At 34.8% G+C, this 22,185-nt stretch overlaps 2 protein-coding genes across 9 annotated transcripts in view; one reads left to right on the plus strand and one right to left on the minus strand.

Moving 5' to 3' along the window:
• Positions 1-22,185, minus strand: part of SAP30 (Sin3A associated protein 30) — a 49,360-nt gene that overhangs the window by 13,118 nt on the left and 14,057 nt on the right. For 4 of the 8 annotated variants that reach the window (XM_042935062.1, XM_042935063.1, XM_042935067.1 and 1 more), the window contains exon 4: positions 21,257-21,318. In XM_042935062.1, coding sequence (XP_042790996.1) covers positions 21,257-21,318 — 62 coding nt within the window. Of the gene's footprint in view, positions 1-2,228; positions 2,440-13,827; positions 13,899-21,256; positions 21,319-22,185 lie in introns of those variants that run through there. The other 4 variants (XM_042935060.1, XM_042935061.1, XM_042935065.1 and 1 more) reach the window with 3 other exon arrangements.
• On the plus strand, positions 15-21,676 carry SCRG1 (stimulator of chondrogenesis 1). The gene is made up of 3 exons (XM_042935070.1): positions 15-138; positions 19,044-19,299; positions 21,443-21,676. Exons 2-3 carry the CDS (start codon positions 19,058-19,060, stop codon positions 21,495-21,497), a joined length of 297 nt encoding a protein of 98 aa, XP_042791004.1. The 5' UTR covers positions 15-138; positions 19,044-19,057; the 3' UTR covers positions 21,498-21,676.

The following is a 22,185-nucleotide window of genomic DNA, read 5'->3' on the forward strand; positions in this document are numbered from 1 at the left end:
ACAAGGCAGACAAAGGTTTATTTGTAAAGGACCTCCTTCTAGCACTTCCTTTTTCCTCCTTTTGCCCAAACTCACCCAGTGAATTGGAGCATTTAAGAACATTCTTCTGCCAAGACCAAAAGGAACGAAGAAGAAAGGGTATGTATTTTTTTTCCTTAAAAATCATTTTGTAGTACATATTCTCTCCAAATTACTGCTATAGATTAAAGCAGAAATGTATTTATGTGTTGAGTCAAAAGAGAAATGCAGAGAGAAAGACATTCTCTAAGGAGATGGATGTATTTTGACAAAGGTGATACCTCCTGGGATAAAGGAAAATAATCAGATTAAAAAGAACTAGAAAATGCTTATTCCTTAACTGGGAGAGTCGCTTAATCATAGGTTTAAAAAGAGACAGCTCCCTCACTGTTATTCCTGATTAATGCCCGTGTCCACTCTGAATCTGATCCCATGTAACAAGACCTTGTTATTCCACCTCTTCAGAACTATGTGAGAATGATGGTATATAAGTTTAGTCTTTTAATGCAGCAGCTATTTCTACGTGAAGTTAACTGCAATGTCTAAGAAAGTAAATGTTTTTGCTTTTAAAAAATCTTGATTCCTAAAAAGGCACTGGTATAAATGTGCGATACAAAGAGCGAATTCACTGAATTCATCCTTGGCGTTCCCACCATGGAACACACTACAGTGTCTGTACTACTAAGATAAAGGGAACACTTTTTCCTTCTTGGGCTTATAAAAATTCCTCTTTAAAATTCCTTAACTTAGTTTATGCAAGCTGTAAAAAGCTCTCCCAAATGTGGGTCCTTTTCTCCAGCGATGGTGATCTATTGTGGCCAGGAAAATAAGTAGAATGGTGCAAGACTGAGTATTAATATCATCTTATAGCATTCTCCCAGAGGCCTGAAGGAAGATCATTTTCAGGGAGGATGTGAACTTCATTTTTCCACTGATGAAGGTCTCTTGGGTGCTTAAGCTGATCATATCTGTTTTAATGATGTTTGAAGGGCTTATCCACTTACTAATATCACCTCTTCTTTAATACACACTTTAAGAAGTTCCATTCCAGAGCTCATTCTACCACAATCCTCTTCTGACACAGTTAATGAGAAAGAAAGATTTTTTTTTTTATAAATAACAGTGTTTTTTCCATCATCAAAGAAAGATGAATGGGAAACATCACAGGCTAGATGGCAATTTTAATCTCTTCCAACTATAATCTTTGTTACTTTAAATGTCAAATTCTGGGCTGGAATTGTCGTTTGCTTTTACAGCCTTTGCTTCTCTCTTGCTGTGTTTTGAAAGAAATCTGAAAATGGACTGCCCTTTCTGTCTAATACATCAACTGTGTTTCATTCCACTGCTCTTAATACCAGTTCCCAGAATTGACATCAGTATGAGTATTGCACCATAAATCTCTGAACACTTAAACTGCATAGCCCTGTTAGTTTTGGCCATTAAATGGGATAAGTTTTCTTTTTAAGTCTTCATTGAACTTAACCATTCAAAAGCCTTCTGGTGCCAAATACCCTCACACAATCAGAATTTGCAATTCCCTATCTATATGATTCTCGCAATGATTTGTTGCTTAATTAGAAATATCTTGCCCATCCTTTTGGGATGAGCACTGGGTGTTGTATGGAAACCAATTTGACAATAAACTTCATATATTGAAAAAAAAAAAAAGAAAGAAATATCTTGCCCATGATTCTATATCCTCTGCCTTGATCATTTAAAAATTATGCCACTATTGGGATATGAATAGTATCATATAGTTTTAGCAACAATATTAGTTACATAAATTTGAATCCAAAAAAATCAACAGATAGCTATCTAAGGATATCTTGCTTATTCCTTTAAATATTCAGTTTTTAGCTTTATTTTCTTTTGTAATGTGGATGTACTCCAAGAGGAATTTTAAGTGCATGTACTTCAACTGAAATAGAAAAAAAAATAGAGCAGTTTGCTTCAAATTTGCCAAAGTCATTTCGCTCTTGTTGGCACATGAAAATATATGGTTTTGATGGATTGCCAAGGATTAAGGTTGGTGTCTTCTAATGAAAAAAATAATCAATGTATCACAGGAACATACTGGGTCAAACATTTTTCCACTTGCTAAATAAAAGTTAAAGCTATTTATCTGCACTCAAGTAAAAGAAGAAGAGAAACTTTCAGTTCAAACATGTAATTTATAAAGTGCTTAAAAAAAATAAAAAAAAAAAACCTACCAGTAAGTGCTTGCCAGGTGTGGAACTTTCCATCATAGTATGTGACTGAGAGACTGTGACAGAAACACTATTTTGTGCTCTGGCATGGACATAGTCAGAAGTAGTTCATGGTATGGCAACATACCCACTTACTTTTCCAGCAATTTATTTGTTCATTCTTTCAGTGAATGTTTTTGGAACATTTACTGTGAGCCCGGTATTAAAGCAGGCACTGTTGAGAGATGCAAAAGATGTGGTAGTTATAGCCCTCGCCTTCATGATGCTGGCATCTCCTCTTCCAGTCCTCTGAATGTTGGCTTGCTCCAGGTTTCAGTCTTTTGTCTCTTCTCTTCTTAATCTATACTCACTACCCTGCCAGTCCCATAGCTATAAATATGATCAATAAACATTCTGATCACTCTCAAATTTTTATTCCTAGTCCTAACCTTCAGACACATACTCAACTGCCTACTCAACCTCTTCACTTGGATGTCTAGTAGGCATCTCAAACTTAACTTGTCTGAAAATTTGCTCTTAAATTTCCCCCAAATTGACCCCACCCAATTCTGCCTCAGTTCAACAAATGTTAATACCACTCAGGTCAAAAACCTAACAGATATCCTTGATTTTTTCCCTCTTGCCCCATATCTTCCATCAACTTTCACCAATAGCCTTTTTCTTCTTCCAATTTTATCTCACCACAACACATCTTCACAGAGCAATCAAGGATTATCTAAGACATTATCAGATCATGTGACTATTCTATCAAAGTCTTCCAGAGGTGGGGCACCTGGGTGGCTCAGTAAGTTAAATGTCTAACTCTTGAATTTGGCTCAGGTCATGATCTCACAGTTCATGGGATTGGGCCCTGAATCCATGCTGACAGCATGGAGCCTGCTTGGGATTCTCTCTCTCTCCCTCTCTCTCTGCCTAACCCCTGCTCATGTGCCCTCTCTCTCTCTCTCTCTCTCTAAACAAATAAAACTTAAAAAAAAATCTTCCAATGGTTTCCTAATATAGTCAATAAAATCCAAGCTCTTCATCATGTTCTATAAGGCCCTTTATGATGTTTCCATCTCTTCCTTCCTGGTTCTAGGTAAATACACAGAGTGACCAATTTACTCAATGGCCAAATGCCTTGCAGTGAATTTCCCATTTCCAACTGAAGCCATATTCTCTATCATTAATGGGCATTATTTAATAAAATTCACAGTTCTTAAAAGAATGGATTACACATGACTGCTATAGGCACATAGAACAAGGGAGCTACTAGAGTGATGTGGGCTGGATCAGGAAAGTCTTCTTAAGAGATGAGTTTAAGGTTTGTACTTAAAAGATGGTTTGGTCAGAAATTAAAAGAAAGGGAAGAGGTGAGAGGGAACAACAAGACAAAGACACATATAGGATTGAAGAGATAACTGGTCTGACTTTCTATTCACTGAGCAGTGGTGAATGGTAGATGTGGAGGGAAAGTGGAAGGAAAGCATTAGGATTAGTCCCAAGAAGTTCACCACCTTTTAGATACCATGAAACCACTGCAGCATCTTCCTTAGAATAAAAAAAAAAGTGTTTTCAGAGACTAATTCATGTATTACTACATATATGGACCACACATTATTGTATTAGTCACTGGGTATGTGATGGTGAACAAAACAGACTGCCTTCATGGAGTTTCTGTCTTATGGAAATGATAGACATAAAATGAGTAAGCTCATAAGTATATAATTTAAATTGTGACAAATATTATTAGGAAAACGAAGAGGGCACTGTGACAGAATCAAGTTGAAACTACTTTAGATTGGATGGTCAGAGAAAGCCTTTAAAGAAATGATATTTCAATGGAGACCTGAAAGTCAAGAATAAGCCAGGCAAGTAAAGAGCATTCCTTGCAGAGAGGCAGCATGTATAAAAATCCTAATGGAGGAAGAAGGATTTCTATTTAATTATAAGGAAATAGTCTCTATATTTATTGCAATATTTTTAAGTGGGTCAGATGAGCTATTTTCTAACAAACTATAAATTATCAAAATTAACTCAAGAGAAGGAAACTATGTGATATTTAGGACATATTTATATTAGAAATTATTTATTATTTATCTGAAATTCAAATTCAACTGATTATCCTGTATTTCACCTGACAACTTTATATTTTAACAGTATTAAATATATTTTAACAGTATTAAAGACAGTGGCAATATCATATATCTGATCAGAGACACAGGCGTGTAAAAGAGTTCAAGGAATGGGAATGGTGGTATATGGATTTTGAATTCATCTGCTTTTATGCAGCAGGGTGTAGTGGAGATACTCTGAGGAATATATCTCAGTTAATACGAATCTTTGTGATGAGTTTGCCCTCAGCTTTTTACTCACTTATCCTTTTCACCTTTTCTCATTATCTTATGACCCTGTACCTCTTTCTCAAACTTCTTCCCTGGTTTATAAGATCTTTCTCTGACTTTTCTTCTATCCAGTCCACAAATGTTAGTTTCCCAGTGTTCTGTCCCTGGTCATCTCAATTTCTCCTTCTTAATACCTTCATTTATGCATACCAAAAAGAAAGACACCAAAATGCTAACAACACTTATCTCAACATGGACACTAGTTGAATTTTATTCTACCTTTTCTTCTCTTTATTTTCCATATTTTACACTGAGTATTATTACTTTTTTACTAAGTATTTAAAAAAATATTTGCAATCAGGTTTCTGGCTATAATTAGAACTATCTAATGGAAAGAAAGCTTAAGCAGTTAACAGTCATGAAATGAACTCAGGAACAAACTACACCTACATGCATGAAATATATAAAGGGTAATCAGAGCCCAAGTTTAATAAATGCACAACTTTTTCCAAAAGCCACAAGGATTAGACAAAATTAAGCTAGGTCACTGAAAATAAGAACATGATTGCATAGTAAACAAAACAAAACAAACCCTAGGGAGACCAAAACTATATGAAAAATGCTATTGAATAATAAAATAGAAAAATTCTTCAAACACAATTGGCAAAAAAGTTACAAAGAATTTATAACTCTCCCTTCACCTCTCTCCCTACACTTAATTTTTTGATAGAGAGTAATCTGGTAGGAAAGGCTAGAAAAAAGGGAAGTGATCTTTGTTGTTATTGTTGAATCTTCTAATAAAAGTACACACACATATAAATATATATTTTAAGTCAGGTATGAGCTGATTGGAATAAATGATAGTTTTGATAAAAAAGAAAAAATAAAACAGAAATAGGGAAGTGCATTTTAAAGTCAGACAAAACCCTGCCTTCCTGGAGCTTACATTCAAGTTCTGGTAGACATAATATTTTTAACAATTTAGAAGTTCACAAATGCCACAAAAAAGTAGAGCAATTAAGGCAGATTGAGAATATGTGAGGGGAGATACAGTTTTAAACAGAATAGATTTTATTGAGGAGCAGAGTGAACAAAAACTTGAAGAGAGTGAGTAGTTAGACATGCCATTAATTTGTTGGAAGAGCTTTTCTTTTTTTTTTTTTAATTAATTTATTTATTTTGAGAAAGATAACATGCAAGCAGGGAACAGGAGAGAGAGAGAGAGAGAGAGAGAGAGAGAGAGAGAGAGAGAGAGAATCCTAAGTAGGCTCCATGCTGTCAGTGCAGAGTCAGATGTGGGGCTCAATCTCACAAATCATGAGATCGCAACCTGAGCTGAAACCAAGAGTTGATGCTTAACCAACTGAGACACCCAGATGCCCCTGAAAGAGCTTTTAAAGCAGAGGAATTAACCAGTGCAAAGGCCCTAAGGCAATAAGGTGTCTAGCAATTTGAGGATTAGCTAGAACAGGAACACCAAGGGGGAAGAGTAGATAATTTCAGAAAGATACCAGAGCCAGATTGCATATGGAGTCCATTGCAATAACTTTAGCTTTAGTTGAAGGAATTGGAGTCATTGGAAGAGGATAGGTTTAGTTAATATTTTCTGAATTCTTCTGTACTGCTGGTACTTAGGACAGTGCCTGGCATAAAGGAAGCACTAAAAAAATGTCTGTTACATTGAACCAAATTAAACCAGCTTGCTCCTGTTTTCCTCTCTCTTACATAATTACTTAATTACTGTATCAGTGAGTCCTACATGAGTGCTATTCTTTGACTCCTTGCTTTCCCAATATTGGCTGCTCTTCTGGATACCCTTGCAGCTTGGTCTTTGGTGTGGGCAGAGGAATTCTTTTGTTTGTTTATTTTTATTTTTGAGAGAGAGCACATGCACACTTACGTGTGCAGGGGATAGGCAGAGACAGAGGGAGACAGAGGATCCAAAGTAGGCTCTGTGCTGACAGCAGAGAGCCTGATGTAGAGCTTGAACTTACTAAATGTGAGATCATGACCTGAGTTGGGGCTGGATCCTTAACTGACTGAGCCACCCAGTTGCCCCCAAAATAATTGTTAGTGATCCTTTATTTTTTTTTTATACTTTTTTGATGTTTTTATTTATTTTTGAGACAGAGAGAGACAGAGCATGAGCAGGGGAGGGGCAGAGAAAGAGGGAGACATAGAATCTGAAGCAGGCTCCAGGCTATGAGTTGTTAGCACAGAGCCCGACGCGGGGCTCGAACTCACAAGCTGTGAGATCATGACCTGAGCTGAAGTCGGATGCCCAACCAACTGAGCCACCCAGGTGCCCCGATCCTTTCTAACTTTTTAAAAATTTATTTATTTTGAGAGAGAGAGAGAGAAAAGTGAAGGAGGGGAAGAGAGAAAGGGAGAGAGAGAGAGAAACCCAAATAGGCTCTGCACTGTCAGCGTGGAGCCAGATGTGGGGCTTGAACTCACAAATCGTAAGATCATGACCTGAGCCAAAGTCAGACATTAAACCAACTGGGCCACTCAGGTGCCCCTTGGGTAGAGGATTTCTAAGTCACCTGAAGCAGTATATGAAGATTTGAGCCTGAAGATAAAAGAATGATTCCAGGCTACTTTTCAGCAGCCTAAATAATCTAGAACAAAATATACAAGCATCATTCCAGAAGTAGGAAGAGCAACCTGAATGGCTCCTTGTGCAAACCATAATGGGTCTTATTTGTTGTAATTTGGGACCCAATAGCTACTTACCCTATCCAACAGATGAGAGTCAGAGCAACCATTAATTCAAATTGGGAAAGGTTGTAGAAGGAAGAAACAACGTTCTGAGAATTTGGCTTAAGGATTAAAATTATCAAAATACCATATAGCTCATTTTTAGAATCTGTAAGATTTGGGTATGTGTCTTTCATATGCCTCCTGAAATAGCTGCAAATAGTATTTAAGAGTAATATGGAAAGCTTTGCTTCTACCCAAGATAGAGTAACAAGAACCAGATTTACTCACTTTTCTGATACAACAACAACAACCCCAGAAAAAACATGTGAAACAACCTCTGTCAAAATACTGGATTTAAAGCAGGGAAGGACATCTTCCTATAAGAGATGGGAAACAAATAAGGTATAATTTCCCCCAGTCTATTCCCTTAAAGGAATTTCCAGGCTGAAAAAATAAAAGGAGAGGGAACACAGAATCCAACAGACTACCTGAATTGAGAAATGGATCAGAGAGTCAGAGAGACCAAAGCAGTCACAATTTACAGAAAGAGTACTGGAGAGAAGAAAGATACATAGAGAATGCTGGATGTCTGCAGAGGGCCCCACTGAAGAATTCAGAACACTGATATGTGTGTGCAAATGAGGAAACTATCCGTGGTCAGGGGGAAAAATCGGAAAAATTAGACAACAGAGTTTATGACACTCACAAAAAGCCAGGCATACTTGCAGACAGATTGAAAAACTTGTAACTCATTGACCATTGGATAGGATACTCAGGAAGAAATGGCTTCAATAGTGAGGAATAATTAGCCCTTGGCTGAGTCAGAACCACCTAAGAAATCATAAAAGCAAGCCCTGAAAGAACTAAACTGTTTCCAAGGAACTTAGTTATATCCCAGAACAAAGCACAAGAATATTTATAAGAATACAAAAATATCCAGTACCCAACAAGGCAAAATTTAAACTGTCTGACATCCAATCAAAGATTACCAGCTATGGGAATGCAAGCTGGTGCAGCCACTCTAGAAAACAGTATGGAAGTTCCTCAAAAAAAAAAAACAAAACAAAACAAACAAACAAAAAAAAAACAAACCAACAAGCAAAACACAACTACCCTATGACCCATTTATCCATGGGATACAGGTGTGCTGTTTCAAAGGGACACATGCACCCCCATGTTTATAGCAGCACTATCAACAATAGCCAAGGTATGGAAAGAGCCCAAATGTCCATCGATGGATGAATGGAAAAAGAAGATGTGGTATATATATACACTGGAGTATTACTCAGCAATCAAAAAGAATGAAATCTTGCCATTTGCAACTACATGGATGGAACTAAGAACGAAATCTTACCATTTGCAACTAGCATGGATGGATGCTAAAATAAGTTCTTTTGAGAGAAGGAAAATAATATAGGTCAGAAACTCAGATCTACATAAAGAAAGGAAGAGCATGAAATAAAGAATAAGTAAACATAAAAGAAAAACTTATTCTTCTTGTTCTTAATTGATCAAACAGGTAACAGTGTATTCAAAATAATAGCAATAATGTATTCAATTATGCATGTTTATGTATATATCATATATACTTATTATGCTTATATGTAAGTAAAACAAATGACAGTTATGATACAAGGAATGAAGAAAGGAACTAAGATAATTTGTTATTATAGAGTACTCACACTGCTCATGAAGTGGTATAGTATTTTTTAAAAGGGGACATAGATTAGTTGCAAATGTATATTTCAATCTTCAGGGCAACCACTCAAAAAAAAGTAAAATAAAAAAGGTATAAATGATAAGCTAAGACAGGAGAGAAAATGGAATCATTTTGTGGTTTTAATTAACCACAAAAGGAGGCAGAAAAAAAAGTCAAAGAGAAAATAGGAACATTTAACAAGGGCAACAAATAGAAAACAAAAACAAATATGGTAGAAATTAGCCCAAATATATCAATAATCACTTTGGATGTCAATGGATGGTCTAAATGTACCAATTAAAAGACAGATCATCAGAGTGGATTAAAAAACATGACCCAATGTTAAATTTTGTATATAATGCTTTATAATTTAAAAGCATTTTTAAATTATTTTTTTCCATTGAGATAAGTGTACTCTTTAATCCACATTTTCTATTTCACCCATCTCTCCACCTACCTCCCTTCTTATAACTATCAGTTTGTTTACTGTAGTTGGGAGTCTGTTTCTTGGTTTCTCTCTCTTTTTTTCCTTTGCTCATTTGTTTTGTTTCTTAAATTCTACATATGAGTGAGATCATATGGGGTTTGTCTTTCTCTGACTGACTTATTTCACTTGGCATTATTCTCTCTAGCTCTATTCATGTTGTTGAAGATGGCAAGATTTCATTCTTTTTTATGGCTGAATAATATCCCATTGTATATGTATATACATATTTACCATTTTTTGTGCTTTGTTATTTATACGTGAAAACTATACATTCAGGATAATTTTATTTTAATATTCCCCATTTTATGAACATTTCCTCAAGTTCATGAAATGTTTAGATTCAATTATTCTAAATTCAAATTGTTATCTTCCACTTCTCTGCGCTGAATTTTGGTTAAGAAAAATAAAATGATTGCTCATATCTGTATCTTTTTTCCCATTTTAATTATTTATGTTTATACCTGTGCCATTCTAACATCTTTAAATACAATCCTCCTCTGGGTCAAATAATAAAAGGATCTCTGAAGGCAGCAATGATGTTTGAATAAAAGCATGACCAGATTATAATTGTTTTTATTTGTTTTAGTGATAAAATTCAAGTCATACTGAAAAATTCAGTAATATTTAAGAGGGAGGTTGGTTTTGTTTCATCTTTGCTTTTGATTAGTTGGTTGGTTGAACAAATAAATTAAAAATCATGTAGAAGCTCTTGCTCTAAAGTAGGATTGATGGTATTACAAATTTAAAAATAGATTACCCAACAAAATTCTCATCATTCGTCATGCTGGTTGACTATTGTTGACTGGTAGATTTTATGGATCATCCACATTAAAGGTTTGTTCTTAAGTACCTTTCCTATTGAATAGTAAATGCTATAGACTAAATTGTGTCCCCCTCCAAATTCGTATGTTGACGTTCTAACCTCCAATGTAACTGTATTTAGAGATAAGGTCTTTTAGGAGGTAATTAAGATTAAATGAGGTCATAAGGGCAGGGTCTTAATCTGATAGGACTGAAGAAAAGGAAGAAACACCAGACACTTCTTTCTCTCTCCACGTATGCACAGGAGAAAAGCAATGTGAGGACACGTTGAGAAAGAGGCCAGCTGGTAGCCAATGAGAGAGGACAAATCTGCTGGGATCTTTGACTTCCAGCTTCCAGAACAGTGAGAAATAAATTTCTGTTGTTTAAGCCAGAAACTGTGGCTTATCCAAAGCCATTTGGATATTATATCCAAACTGTGTTGTTGTGGTAGTTATTATAAGTTTTAGTAAAGAATTGAGAATGATGTTATAAAGAAGAAAAAAAAAAAAAAACATGACCCAACTGTATGTTTTCTATAAGATACCTACTTCAAGTATAAAGACACATAAAAGGGTGCCTGGCTGGCTCAGTTGGAGAAACATGTGACTCTTGGTCTTGGGGTAGTGAGTTCAAGTCCCATGTTGAGTGTAGAGATTACTCAAAATCTTAAAAAAAATAAATAAAGACATATATAGATAAAAAGTAAATGGATGGAGAAAAATACACCATACTAACACTAACTGAAGAAAGCAGGAGCAGCTATATTTATTTGAGACAGAGTAGATACCAAAAGACGGTTATCAGGAATAAAGTAGGATATTACATAATGATAAAGGGGTGAATGCTCTGGTAAGACATAGCAATTCTTAATGGGTATGTGCTTAACAATAGAGCATCAAACTTCACTAGGTAAAAACTGATAGGATTGTGAGGAAAAAGAGATGAATCTATTATTTATCATATATTTCAATATCCCACAGAAATGGACAGATCCAGCAGGCAGAAAATCAGTAAGGACACAACAGAACTCAACACCACCACCAATGGACTGAATATAATTGACATCTATAGACTACTTCACCCAATAATAGCAAAATAGACATTCTTCTCACAATCACATGGGACATTCACCAAGACAGAGATCATAAAACAGCCCAGAGATCTGGGCCATAAAACACAACTTAATAAATGGAAAAGAACACAAATTGTACAGTGTCTTCTCTCAGATCATAATGGAATTAAACTAAAAATCAGTAACAGAAAGAGAACTGGGAAATCCCAAAATAGGCGGAGATTAACATAATTCTAAATAACATATTGGTGTTAAAAAGAAATTGCAAGAGAAATTTTAGAATATTTTGAACTAAAAGAAAGAGAAAACAAGTGAAATAAGTCAGAGAAACATAAAATGCCATGACTTCACTTATATGTGGAATCTAACAAACAAAAACAAAAATAAAAACAAAAAAGAGAAACAAGATTCATAAATATAGAGAACTAGTGGTTGTCCAAGGAGAGGGGTTGGAGAATAGGCGAAATAGGTGGAAGAGATTAAGAGATACCCATTCTCAGTTTTTTTTTTTATTTATTTTTTTAACTTTCCATATTTTTTTTAATTTTATTTTTTATTTTTTTAAATTTACATCCAAATTAGCATATAGAGCAACAATGATTTCAGGAGTAGATTCCTTAGTGCCCCTTACCCATTTAGCCCATCCCCCCTTCCCAAAACCCCTCCAGTAACCCTTAGTTTGTTCTCCATATTTATGAGTCTCTTCTGTTTTGTCTCTCTCCCTGTTTTTATATTATTTTTGTTTCCTTCCTTGTGTTCGTCTGTTTTGTCTCTCAAAGTCCTCATATGAGTGAATTCATATGATTTTTGTCTTTCTCTGACTAATTTCACTTAGCATAGTACCCTCCAGTTCCATCCACGTAGTTGCAAATGGCAAGATTTCATTCTTTTTGATTGCCAAGTAATACTCCATTGTGTGTGTGTGTGTGTGTGTGTGTGTGTGTGTGTGTATAAACATATATACATATATATATAATAAACATATATATATCTATCTATATCTATATCTATCATCTTCTTTATCCATTCATCCATCAATGGACATTTGGGCTCTTTCCATACTTTGGCTATTGTTGATAGTGCTGCTATAAACATGGGGGTGCAGGTGTCCTTTCAAAACAGCACACCTGTATCCTGTGGATAAATGCCTAGTAGTGCAATTGCTGGATCATAGGGTAGTTCTATTTTTAGTCTTTTGAGGAACTTCCATACTGTTTTCCAGAGTGGCTGCACCAGCTTGCATTCCCACCAACAATGCAAAAGAGATCCTCTTTCTCTGCATCCTCGCCAACATCTGTTGTTGCCTGAGTTGTTAATGTTAGCCATTCTGACAGGTGTAAGGTGGTATCTCATTGTGGCTTTGATTTGTATTTCCCTGATGATGAGTGATGTTGAGCATTTTCTCATGTGTCAGATGGCCATCTGGGTGTCTTCTTTGGAGAAGTGTCTATTCATGTCTTTTGCCCATTTCTTCACTGGATTATGTTTTTTGGGTATTGAGTTTGATAAGTTCTTTATAGTTTTGGATACTAACCCTTTATCTGATATGTCATTTGCAAATATCTTCTCCCATTCTGTTGGTTGCCTTTTAGTTTTGCTGTTTCCCTCACTGTGCAGAAGATTTTTATTTTGATGAGGTCCCAGTAGTTCATTTTTGCTTTTGTTTCCCTTGCCTCCCAAGACGTGTTGAGTAAGAAGTTGCTGTGGCCAAGATCAAAGAGGTTTTTGCCTGCTTTCTCCTCAAGGATTTTGATGGCTTCATGTCTTACATTGAAGTTTTTCATCCATTTTGAATTTATTTTTGTGTATGGTGTAAGAAAGTGGTCCAGGTTCATTCTTCTGCATGTCACTGTCCAGTTTTCCCAGCACCACTTGCTGAAAAGATTGTCTTTATTCCATTGGATATTCTTTCCTGCTTTGTCAAAGATTAGTTGGCCATACATTTGTGGGTCCATTTCTGGGTTCTCTATTCTGTCCATTGATCTGAGTGTCTGTTCTTGTGCCAGTACCATACTGTTTTGATGGTTACAGCTTTGTAGGATAGCTTGAAGTCTGGGATTGTGATGCCTCCTGCTTTGGTTTTCTTTTTCAAGATTGCTTTGGCTATTCAGGGTCTTTTCTGGTTCCATATAAATTTTAGGATTATTTGTTCTATCTTTGTGAACCCATTCTCAGTTATAAAATAAATAAGTCACAGGGATAAAAATTACAGTATAGGGAATATAGTCAACAATATGGTAATAACTTTGTATAATGACAGATGGTAACTACATTTATCATGGTGAGCATTTCATAATGTACATAACTGCTGAAACACTATGTTATACACTTGAAAATAATATAATATATTGACTATACTTCAATAAAAAAATAAAAGGAGGAAATTAGGAGAAGTGGAAAAATTTAAACAATGACTTATGATGTTTGATATCAAACAATTGGATGATATGAAGAAATTATTAAATATTTTTGGTGATAAAGAATATTGTGTTATGTTTTCAAAAAGTCCTTACCTTTAGTGAAATATACTGAAATATTTGTAGATAAGATGAGATGCCTAGAATTTGCTTCAAAGTACCCAAAACTGAGGGAGAAAAAAAGTGGAGGTATAAGTGGAAATAAGAGAGGCGATGGGGTGACAATAATTGAAGTTAGCAGATAAGTATATGGAGGTTCATTAAATTGTTATCTCTACTTTTGTATATACTTGAAGTTTTTCACAATAAAAAGAAAATAAAAATCAATACTTTAATAACAAACAATTAGAGCAGAAATCAATGAAATTAAAAACAGGAAATCAATAGAGAAAATCAATGAAACCAAAAGTTGGTTCTTTAAAAAGATTTAAAAAATCAACAAGCCTCTAGCCAAGCAAAGTAAGAAAAGAAAGAGTACACAAACTACTAACATCAGAAATGAAAGAAGGAACATCACTACAGATCCCATGGAAATTGAAAGGATAATAGAGCAACACTATGAACAACTCTATGCCCATAAATCTCTTAAGCTAGATGAGTGAACCAACTTCTTACAAGGCACAGTTTGCCAAAATTCACACAGATATAGACAATCTGAATAGATATATATATCTATGAGAGAAATTAATAATAATTAATATCAATAATTATTTAATTATTAATTAATTAATAATTAATAATCTCTGCACACAGAAAGCACCAGACTCAAATGATTTCCCTGGTAAATTTTATGAAACATTTGAGGAAGAAATTATACCAATTCTCTACAATCTCTTTCAAAGGATAGAAGCAGAGGGAAAATTTTCTAACTCATTCTATAATGCCAAGACCAGAAAAAGACATTACAGGAGAAGAAAGCTATGAGACCAATATTTCTCGTGAACATGGATGCAAAAATTCTCAGCAAAATATTAGCAAATTGAATCCAAACAAGAATAAAAAGAATGATATGGTACAATCTAGTAATTGATGGTACAATCAAGTGATTGATGTATGCAAGGCTGGCTCAACATTTGAAAATCAATTAATGTAATCCATCATATCAGTTGGCTAAAAAAGAAAAATCACATTATCATATCAGTAGATGCAGAAAAATCATTTCAGGAAACCTAATACCCATTCATAATAAAATCACTCAGTAAATGAGAAATAGAGGGGAACTTTCTCAATTTGAGAAAGACTATCTACAAAAAACCTACAGCTAACATCCTTAATGGTGAGAAACTCAAATCTTTCCTAAGATCAGGAACAAAGCAAGAACATGCCGTCACCACTCTATCATACTGAAAGTCCTTGCTAATGTAATAAGGCAAGTAAAGGAAATAAAAGGTATATAAAGTAGGAAAGAAGACATAATACTATCTTTGCAGATGACATGATTATCTATGCAGAAAATCCAAAAGAATCAACAACAACAACAAAAAACTTACAGCACTTGTAAGTAATTAAAGCAAAGTTGTAGGATATAAAGTTAATATTCAAGCATCAATTGCTTTCCAACATACTAACAATGAAAAGTGGAATTTTAAACTAAAAACACAATACCATTTATATTAGTGCCCCCAAAATAAACTAATTAGGTATAAATCTAACAAAATATATACAAGATCTACATGAGAAAAACTATAAAACTCTGTTGAATAAAATCAAAGCATTAAATGGAGAGATATTCCATATTCATGGATAGAAAGATGCAATATAGTCAAGATGTTAATTCTTCCCATCTTGATCTACAGATTCAGTGCAATCCCAATCAAAATCCCCAAAAGTTATTTTGTGGATACTGACAAAATGATTCTAAAGTTTATATGGAGAGGCAAAAGACCCAGAATAGTCAACACAATATTGAAGGAGAAGAAAAAAGCTGGAGAACTGATGCTACTTGATTTTAAGATTTACTGTAAAACTGCAGTAATCAGAACAGTGTGATACTGATAACAAAAAAATAGACAAATAGATTAATGGAACAGAGTAGAGCTCAGAAAAGGAATCCCAAAAGTATAGTCAACAGATCTTTGACAAAGGAACAAAGGCAATACAATGGGCAAATAGAGTGTCTTCCCAAATGGTGCTGGAACAACTGCACATCCACATGCAACAAAATGAATCTACAGACTCTACATCCTTCGCAAAACTTAACTCAAAATGGATTATAGACCTAAAAGGAAAATTCACATCTATAAACCTCCAAGAAGATTAACATAGGAAAAAAAACCTAGATGACCCTGGATATGGTGATGTCTTTTTAGAGACAACATCAAAGATATGATCCACAAAAGAAATAATTAATAAATTAAACTATATATCAGTTAAAATTTCTCTGTGAAAGAAAATGTCAAGAGAATTAGACAACAAGCCACAGGCTAGGAGAGAATATTTGTAAAAGACACATCTGATAAAGGGCTGCTATCTAGCATGTACAAAAATTTATTAAAACTCAACAATAGGAAAACAACCAATGATTAAATAATAGGCCAAATGGGGTGCCTGGGTGGCTCAGTTGGTTGAGTGTCATACTTTTGATTTTAGCTCAGGTCATGATCGTGGCTCAGGTCATGATCCTAGGGTCATGGGAACAAGCCCCACATTGGGCTCTGTGCTGAGTGTGGAGCCTGCTTAAGATTCTCTCCCTCCCTCTCTCTCTCTCCTTCTGCCCCTCTCCCTTGCTTGTGTGCTCTCTCTCAAAAAAAAAAAAAAAAAGAAAAGGTCAAAGACCTTAACAGACACCTCACCAAAGAAGATATACAGATGGTAAATGTATGTATGAAAAGATGCTCCACATCGTATGTCATCAAGGAAATACAAATTACAACAACAATAAGATACCCCTGCACACCTATTAGAATGTTCAAAATCCAGAACACTGACCACACCAAATACTGGTGAGGGTACGGAAAAACAGGAATTCTCAAATGTTGCTGGTGGCTATGCAAAATGGTACAGTCACTTTGGAATACAGTTTAGCAGTTTCTTGTAAAACTAAACATATTCTTATCACATAACCTGCAATTGTGCACTTTGGTATTTATCCACAGGAGTTGAACTGGCCCATAGATATTTACAGCAGTTTTATTCATAATTGCCAAAAATTGGAAATAACCAATGTCCTTGAGTAGGTAAATGGATAAACTGTGGTACATCCAGACAATAGAATATCATTTAGTACTAAAAGAAATGAGCTGTCATGAAATGAAAAGACATAGAGGAAACTTAAATGCATTTTACTAAGTGAAAGAAGCCAATCTGTAAAGGCTACATATGGTATGATTGCAACTATATGACATTCTGGAAAAGGTAAAACTATAAAGACAATAAAAAACACCAATAGCTGCCATGGGTTAAGGAGGGAGAGATGTATATGTATATCACAGAAGACTTTTAGGGCTGTGAAAATACTCTGTATGATATTATAATGATAGAGAAATGTCATTATACATTTGTCCAAACCAAAGAATGTACAACACCAAGCATGAACCTTAAGTTAAAGTATGGATTTGGGGAGATTGTGATGTGCCAGGTAGGTTCATCATTGGTTTAAGAAAAAAAGTAACATTCTGGGGGCACCTGGATGGCTTAGTTGGTTAAGTGTACAGCTTTGGCTCAGGTCATGATCTCACGGTTCGTGAGGTTGAGCCCTGCATGGGGCTCTGTGCTGACAGCTCAGAGCCTGGAGCCTGCTTCAGATTCCGTCTTCCTCACTTTCTCTGCCCTTCCCCAACTCATGCTTTGTCTGTCTCTCAAAAATAAATAAACATTTAAAAACAAATGAAAAAAAAAGTACCATTCTGGTGAGTGAAGTTGATATCTGGAAGACTATGCATGTGTGAGGGCAGGGAGTATATGGGAAATCTGTACCTTCCTTTCAATTTTATTATAAACCAAAAACTACTCTAAAATTGTCCTTCTGTAAAATCCATAATCTTACCTAAATTAATTCACCTTTGAGATGTATCTAACCATTGAAAACTTCATACAAAATTTCCTTTCAACAACATTGTTTTCCTTCAAAGTACGATATACATATATATCTTCCTCTCTTTTTTTAATGTTTGTGTATTTATTTTGAGAGAGAGTCAATTTATTTATTTTGAGAGAGAGTCTGTGCTGTCAGCACAGAACCCAACACAGGGCTCAATTTCCTGAGCCACGAGATCATGACCTGAGCCAAAATTAAGAGTTCAACGCTTAAATGACTGAGCCATCCAGGTGCCCCTCTTCCCCAATTTTTAATACTTCATGGTAGGAAAGATACTTTGGCATCAAGATTAAATCTGAATGGCTGTGGATTCTGATCTGATTCCTCCACTATTTTGCTAGTTTCCTTTACTACAATAGCCTCACCTTTTCATGTCTAACATGAAAGCCAGAGAAACCTGATTAAATAGATGAGGACTATTCCACAGTTGTATGCAAATACCATATTTAAAGAATTATCTCCTGGAAGAGGAATTACACTTGTTTGGTATGACCCCAAGAACTCAAACTGGGACTGGTTTGGTAGGAGCTACAGAAAAATACTTTACAGTAAGGGAAATGTTAGAACTGCATCAGTGGAGTTTACGTTGACTTAGTCAATAATGAGCTCCCCAGCATGGTAGGTGTTCAAGAACAGGCTAAATGTTTATTAGGGGGAATTCAAGCCTCTGTTTTCAACCAAGGTGAAGATGAAGTAATCTATGTGGGATAAAACTTCACAATATTACTAAAAATTTGCAACAAAAATGAGCCCCAAAATAATTCTGCTGGATTTAAAAAACTTAATTGAGCAATAAATATATGTGTAGACTATCATTTGTCAATGTCAGAATAGATAGTTTTTTTATTCCTGCAGGCTGGAACCCAACTTCTTGGACAATGTTGTTAGAATATGCAAATCAAGAACCAGTAAACTCGATGATATTTGTCCTAGAAATTCACTTGAGTTTAACCACCTTAAAGAGCAGTTTTTCTCTGCTGAATGTACCAAAAACAAAAAATTACTTTGAATACTTAAAATTGCGGATTCTGGCTCTTACTATCACCTCTCCCAGTCCCCAGCATTTCATATTTAATGTTTCTTTGTGGAACCCAGGCATTTGATTTTAAACAATTATTCTATGGGATTTTTATTGTCAGTAGTCATAAAATTACACTGAGAAACACAAAGAAAAGAGTAGAAAAGATCAACTACCAATCTTTCTATCCAAGTGTTTATGACAATGCTACAGAACTTCATGTTCAGGCTGACACATTTTGCTTTTTTTCTATCTCAGGGCAAAGAGCCAAAATGAAATTGATAGTTCTTGCTGTCACTGTTGGCCTAACTTTGCTGCTAGGAGTCCAAGCCATGCCTGCAAATCGCCTCTCTTGCTACAGAAAGATACTCAAAGATCGCAACTGTCACAACCTTCCAGAGGGAGTAGCTGACCTGACAAAGATGGATGTAAATGTCCAGGATCATTTCTGGGATGGGAAGGGATGTGAGATGATCTGTTACTGCAACTTCAGCGAATTGCTCTGCTGCCCAAAGTAAGGAAATGTAATTGCAAAGTATATAGCTATGAAATGTATGCACAACGACTCTTTTTTTAAGACAAACTTTATAATGTGTTTGCTGAAATTAATCACCCTTCTTTAGTAAAATCCTAATTAAATCTCAGGTTTTTTCTAAAATCATCACCATTGTATACGGAACTGAATGTTTTCATTTAAAAAAACAGAGTTTGGCAGATTTTAATAAAACTAAATGAAATCCAGAAAATAACACTCCAATACATTAAATTCTAAATTCCCTGACTTTACCACAAAAAAAAAAAAAAAAAAAAAAAAAAAAAAAAAAAAATGCCAGCAGAGGTCAACTTCAAGGTTGATATCTTAAATCAATGTGAACTAATAAAAGGCTTTAGATAAAAGATCCTACTGAACAGGACCAATTAATTGGGCAGAAAAGTGGTAATGGTCAAAGAAAAAGTTTCTAGCTCTATATATAAGTTAACTAGAAATAAACTAAATAAAAACTAGCTACTGATTTGGAAAGTAGGCACATTTTAAGTATAATACAACAGTAGATAAATCAGTAACTTTTTTTGGTTCTTGTTCTTAAAATCGTCTTCCTCTGGGTTACTAAAGAGTCTCAAATCTATGATCTTGGCTATTTCATACTGAAATTAGCTCTTTCAAATTACTTACAACATAGGTCATCATATTTTCATTTTTCTAAAAAAAACCTGTGACATAGAAAGGGCAGATATAATCATCCTATCAAGAAAAGGTGCAGAGAGGTAAAATGACCAGCACTATCCCACACAACTGGTTAATACCAGTACTGACATTAAAATCCAGGTCTTCTGATTTGGACCAGATATTTTTTTTTAACAAGGCAGTTGGTTCTTAATGTGCGGTTCCCAGAACAGCAGCTTCAATGTCACCTAGTTCTTGTTAAAAATGCATGTCTATCCTTGAGCCTTAGACCAGACCTACTGAATCAGGAATGCTGGAGATAAGGCATAGCAATTATGACTTAACAAGCCCTGTAGGTGATTCTGCTAAAAGTCTGAGAATCACTTGTACTAAATATCAAGAACTTGAGTTAACTGATGCATTAAAATGACTTAATTTTTCCCAGACTACACAAATGAAATGCCATTTAATATTGAAATACCATTTTCGCTTTTTTGTAATTGTAAGACTTGAAGCCAATTAACTGAAATGTATTTGTATTTATTTTATGATATAATTTTGTCATCATCTGTGTTAATGGATGAGAACAGAAGTCTGGACATACAAAAGTACTTTCTATCTGATTTTAGTTACCTTTTCCCCAGTCCCAACAGATTTACTTTGCTAAGTTTATTTCCTTTTTCCTTCCACTGTCAACACAAATTTTAATTTGCCATCCTGTTTTCTTTTCATTTTTATTGAAATATAATTGACAGCACTGTAGAAGTTTAAGGTGTACAGCATAATAACTTGATAGACATCTATTACATAATGATTATCATAATAAGTTTAGTTAACATCCATCACCTCAAGAAAAAATTTTTTCTCTTGTGATGAGAACTTTTAGGGTTTATTCTCTTAGCAACTTTCAAATATATGACACAGCACAGTAAACTCTACTTACGTTGTAGTTTACAGACGAAGTATATTTCTAATGAGCCATTGTAATACAATTTTATATTATCCCATGCATTTTTATACTTTACCTTTTGTGACCTTTTCAACAACAGTAGGATTGAATAGTTTAACATTTGTCCTTTCCCTATAAAGCCTAGAAATTTGTTTTTTGACTTTTCTAAGAATTTTTTAACCTTATATTTCTTATCTGTAGATTTAAACTTCATGGCCCATCCCCACTCACATCAGAAAAATAGTATTTTTGGTATGATCATAAGGTTTTGAAATCATTTAATTTTTCCTTTTCTTTATAGGTGAAGGATAGCATAATATCAATGGCAAATGGGAGGAAAGTAGGAGAATTGATTACCTTCTTGGTCTTTGTTGCTTCTGTGGCAAGTCCTCCCACTCATTCGCTTTGTAGTTTATTCCCTAAAAAGAATAGTTATATCTGAAATCCTGGAAATCATTGTCCATTTTTAATCCAGAAAAGATTAATAGATATCTATTATCTCAGTTTTCAGCTGAATTTAACTTGTGTCCTACTCTCTTTCAGGGATATCTTCTTTGGACCAAAGATCTCTTTTGTGATTCCTTGCAACAATCACTGAGAATCTTCATGTATTCCAGAGAACGTCATCTTTCATTTCCCACATACTGCACTATATCAACATAACTGCATTTCAAGTTTCTATCCAGTGCAATAAAGCACAGATTCTATACATTCTTACTTGTCTAAAACAGTAAACTTGAGTTAAATAAGTAGTAATAAAAAATAATTCAATTTGAATTTTCTCTGTGGAGATTGTTGGTACTGGTTAAAAATTTTGGTTAGAGTGGCACCTGGGTGGCTTAGTTGCTTAAGCATCTGACTCTTGATCTCATTTCAGGTGTAGTAATCTCAGGGTTGTAAGTTTGGGCTCTGTGCTGGGTGTGAAGCCTACTTAAAAAAAAAAAAAAAAAACAAACAAAGAAAAGGAAAGGAAAGAAAAGAAAAATTTTGCCTAGAAAATTTTCAATTGTGAGGTGTTCAGTAGGCTCAGTAGAAAAATTTTTGAATAGTTGAATAGCCATAATCCTGGCTCAAAGGTGGAGAACTTTTAGTTCTTAGTTGATAGTTACTGACCATGTAAACTTAGTGGAAAGAATCAGATATAAACTGAAGTTCTTAGAAGGGAATGTAGAAGTTTTCTAGTAAGAGGGTAAAAGGACTGGGGCACCTGGCTGGTTTGGTTGGTAGACCAGGGTCCTGAGTTCCAGCCCCATGTTGGGCATAGAGTTTACTTTAAAAGAAAAAAA

The sequence above is a fragment of the Panthera leo genome, chromosome B1 (genome assembly GCF_018350215.1).
Source record: "Panthera leo isolate Ple1 chromosome B1, P.leo_Ple1_pat1.1, whole genome shotgun sequence".
NCBI lineage: Eukaryota > Metazoa > Chordata > Mammalia > Carnivora > Felidae > Panthera > Panthera leo.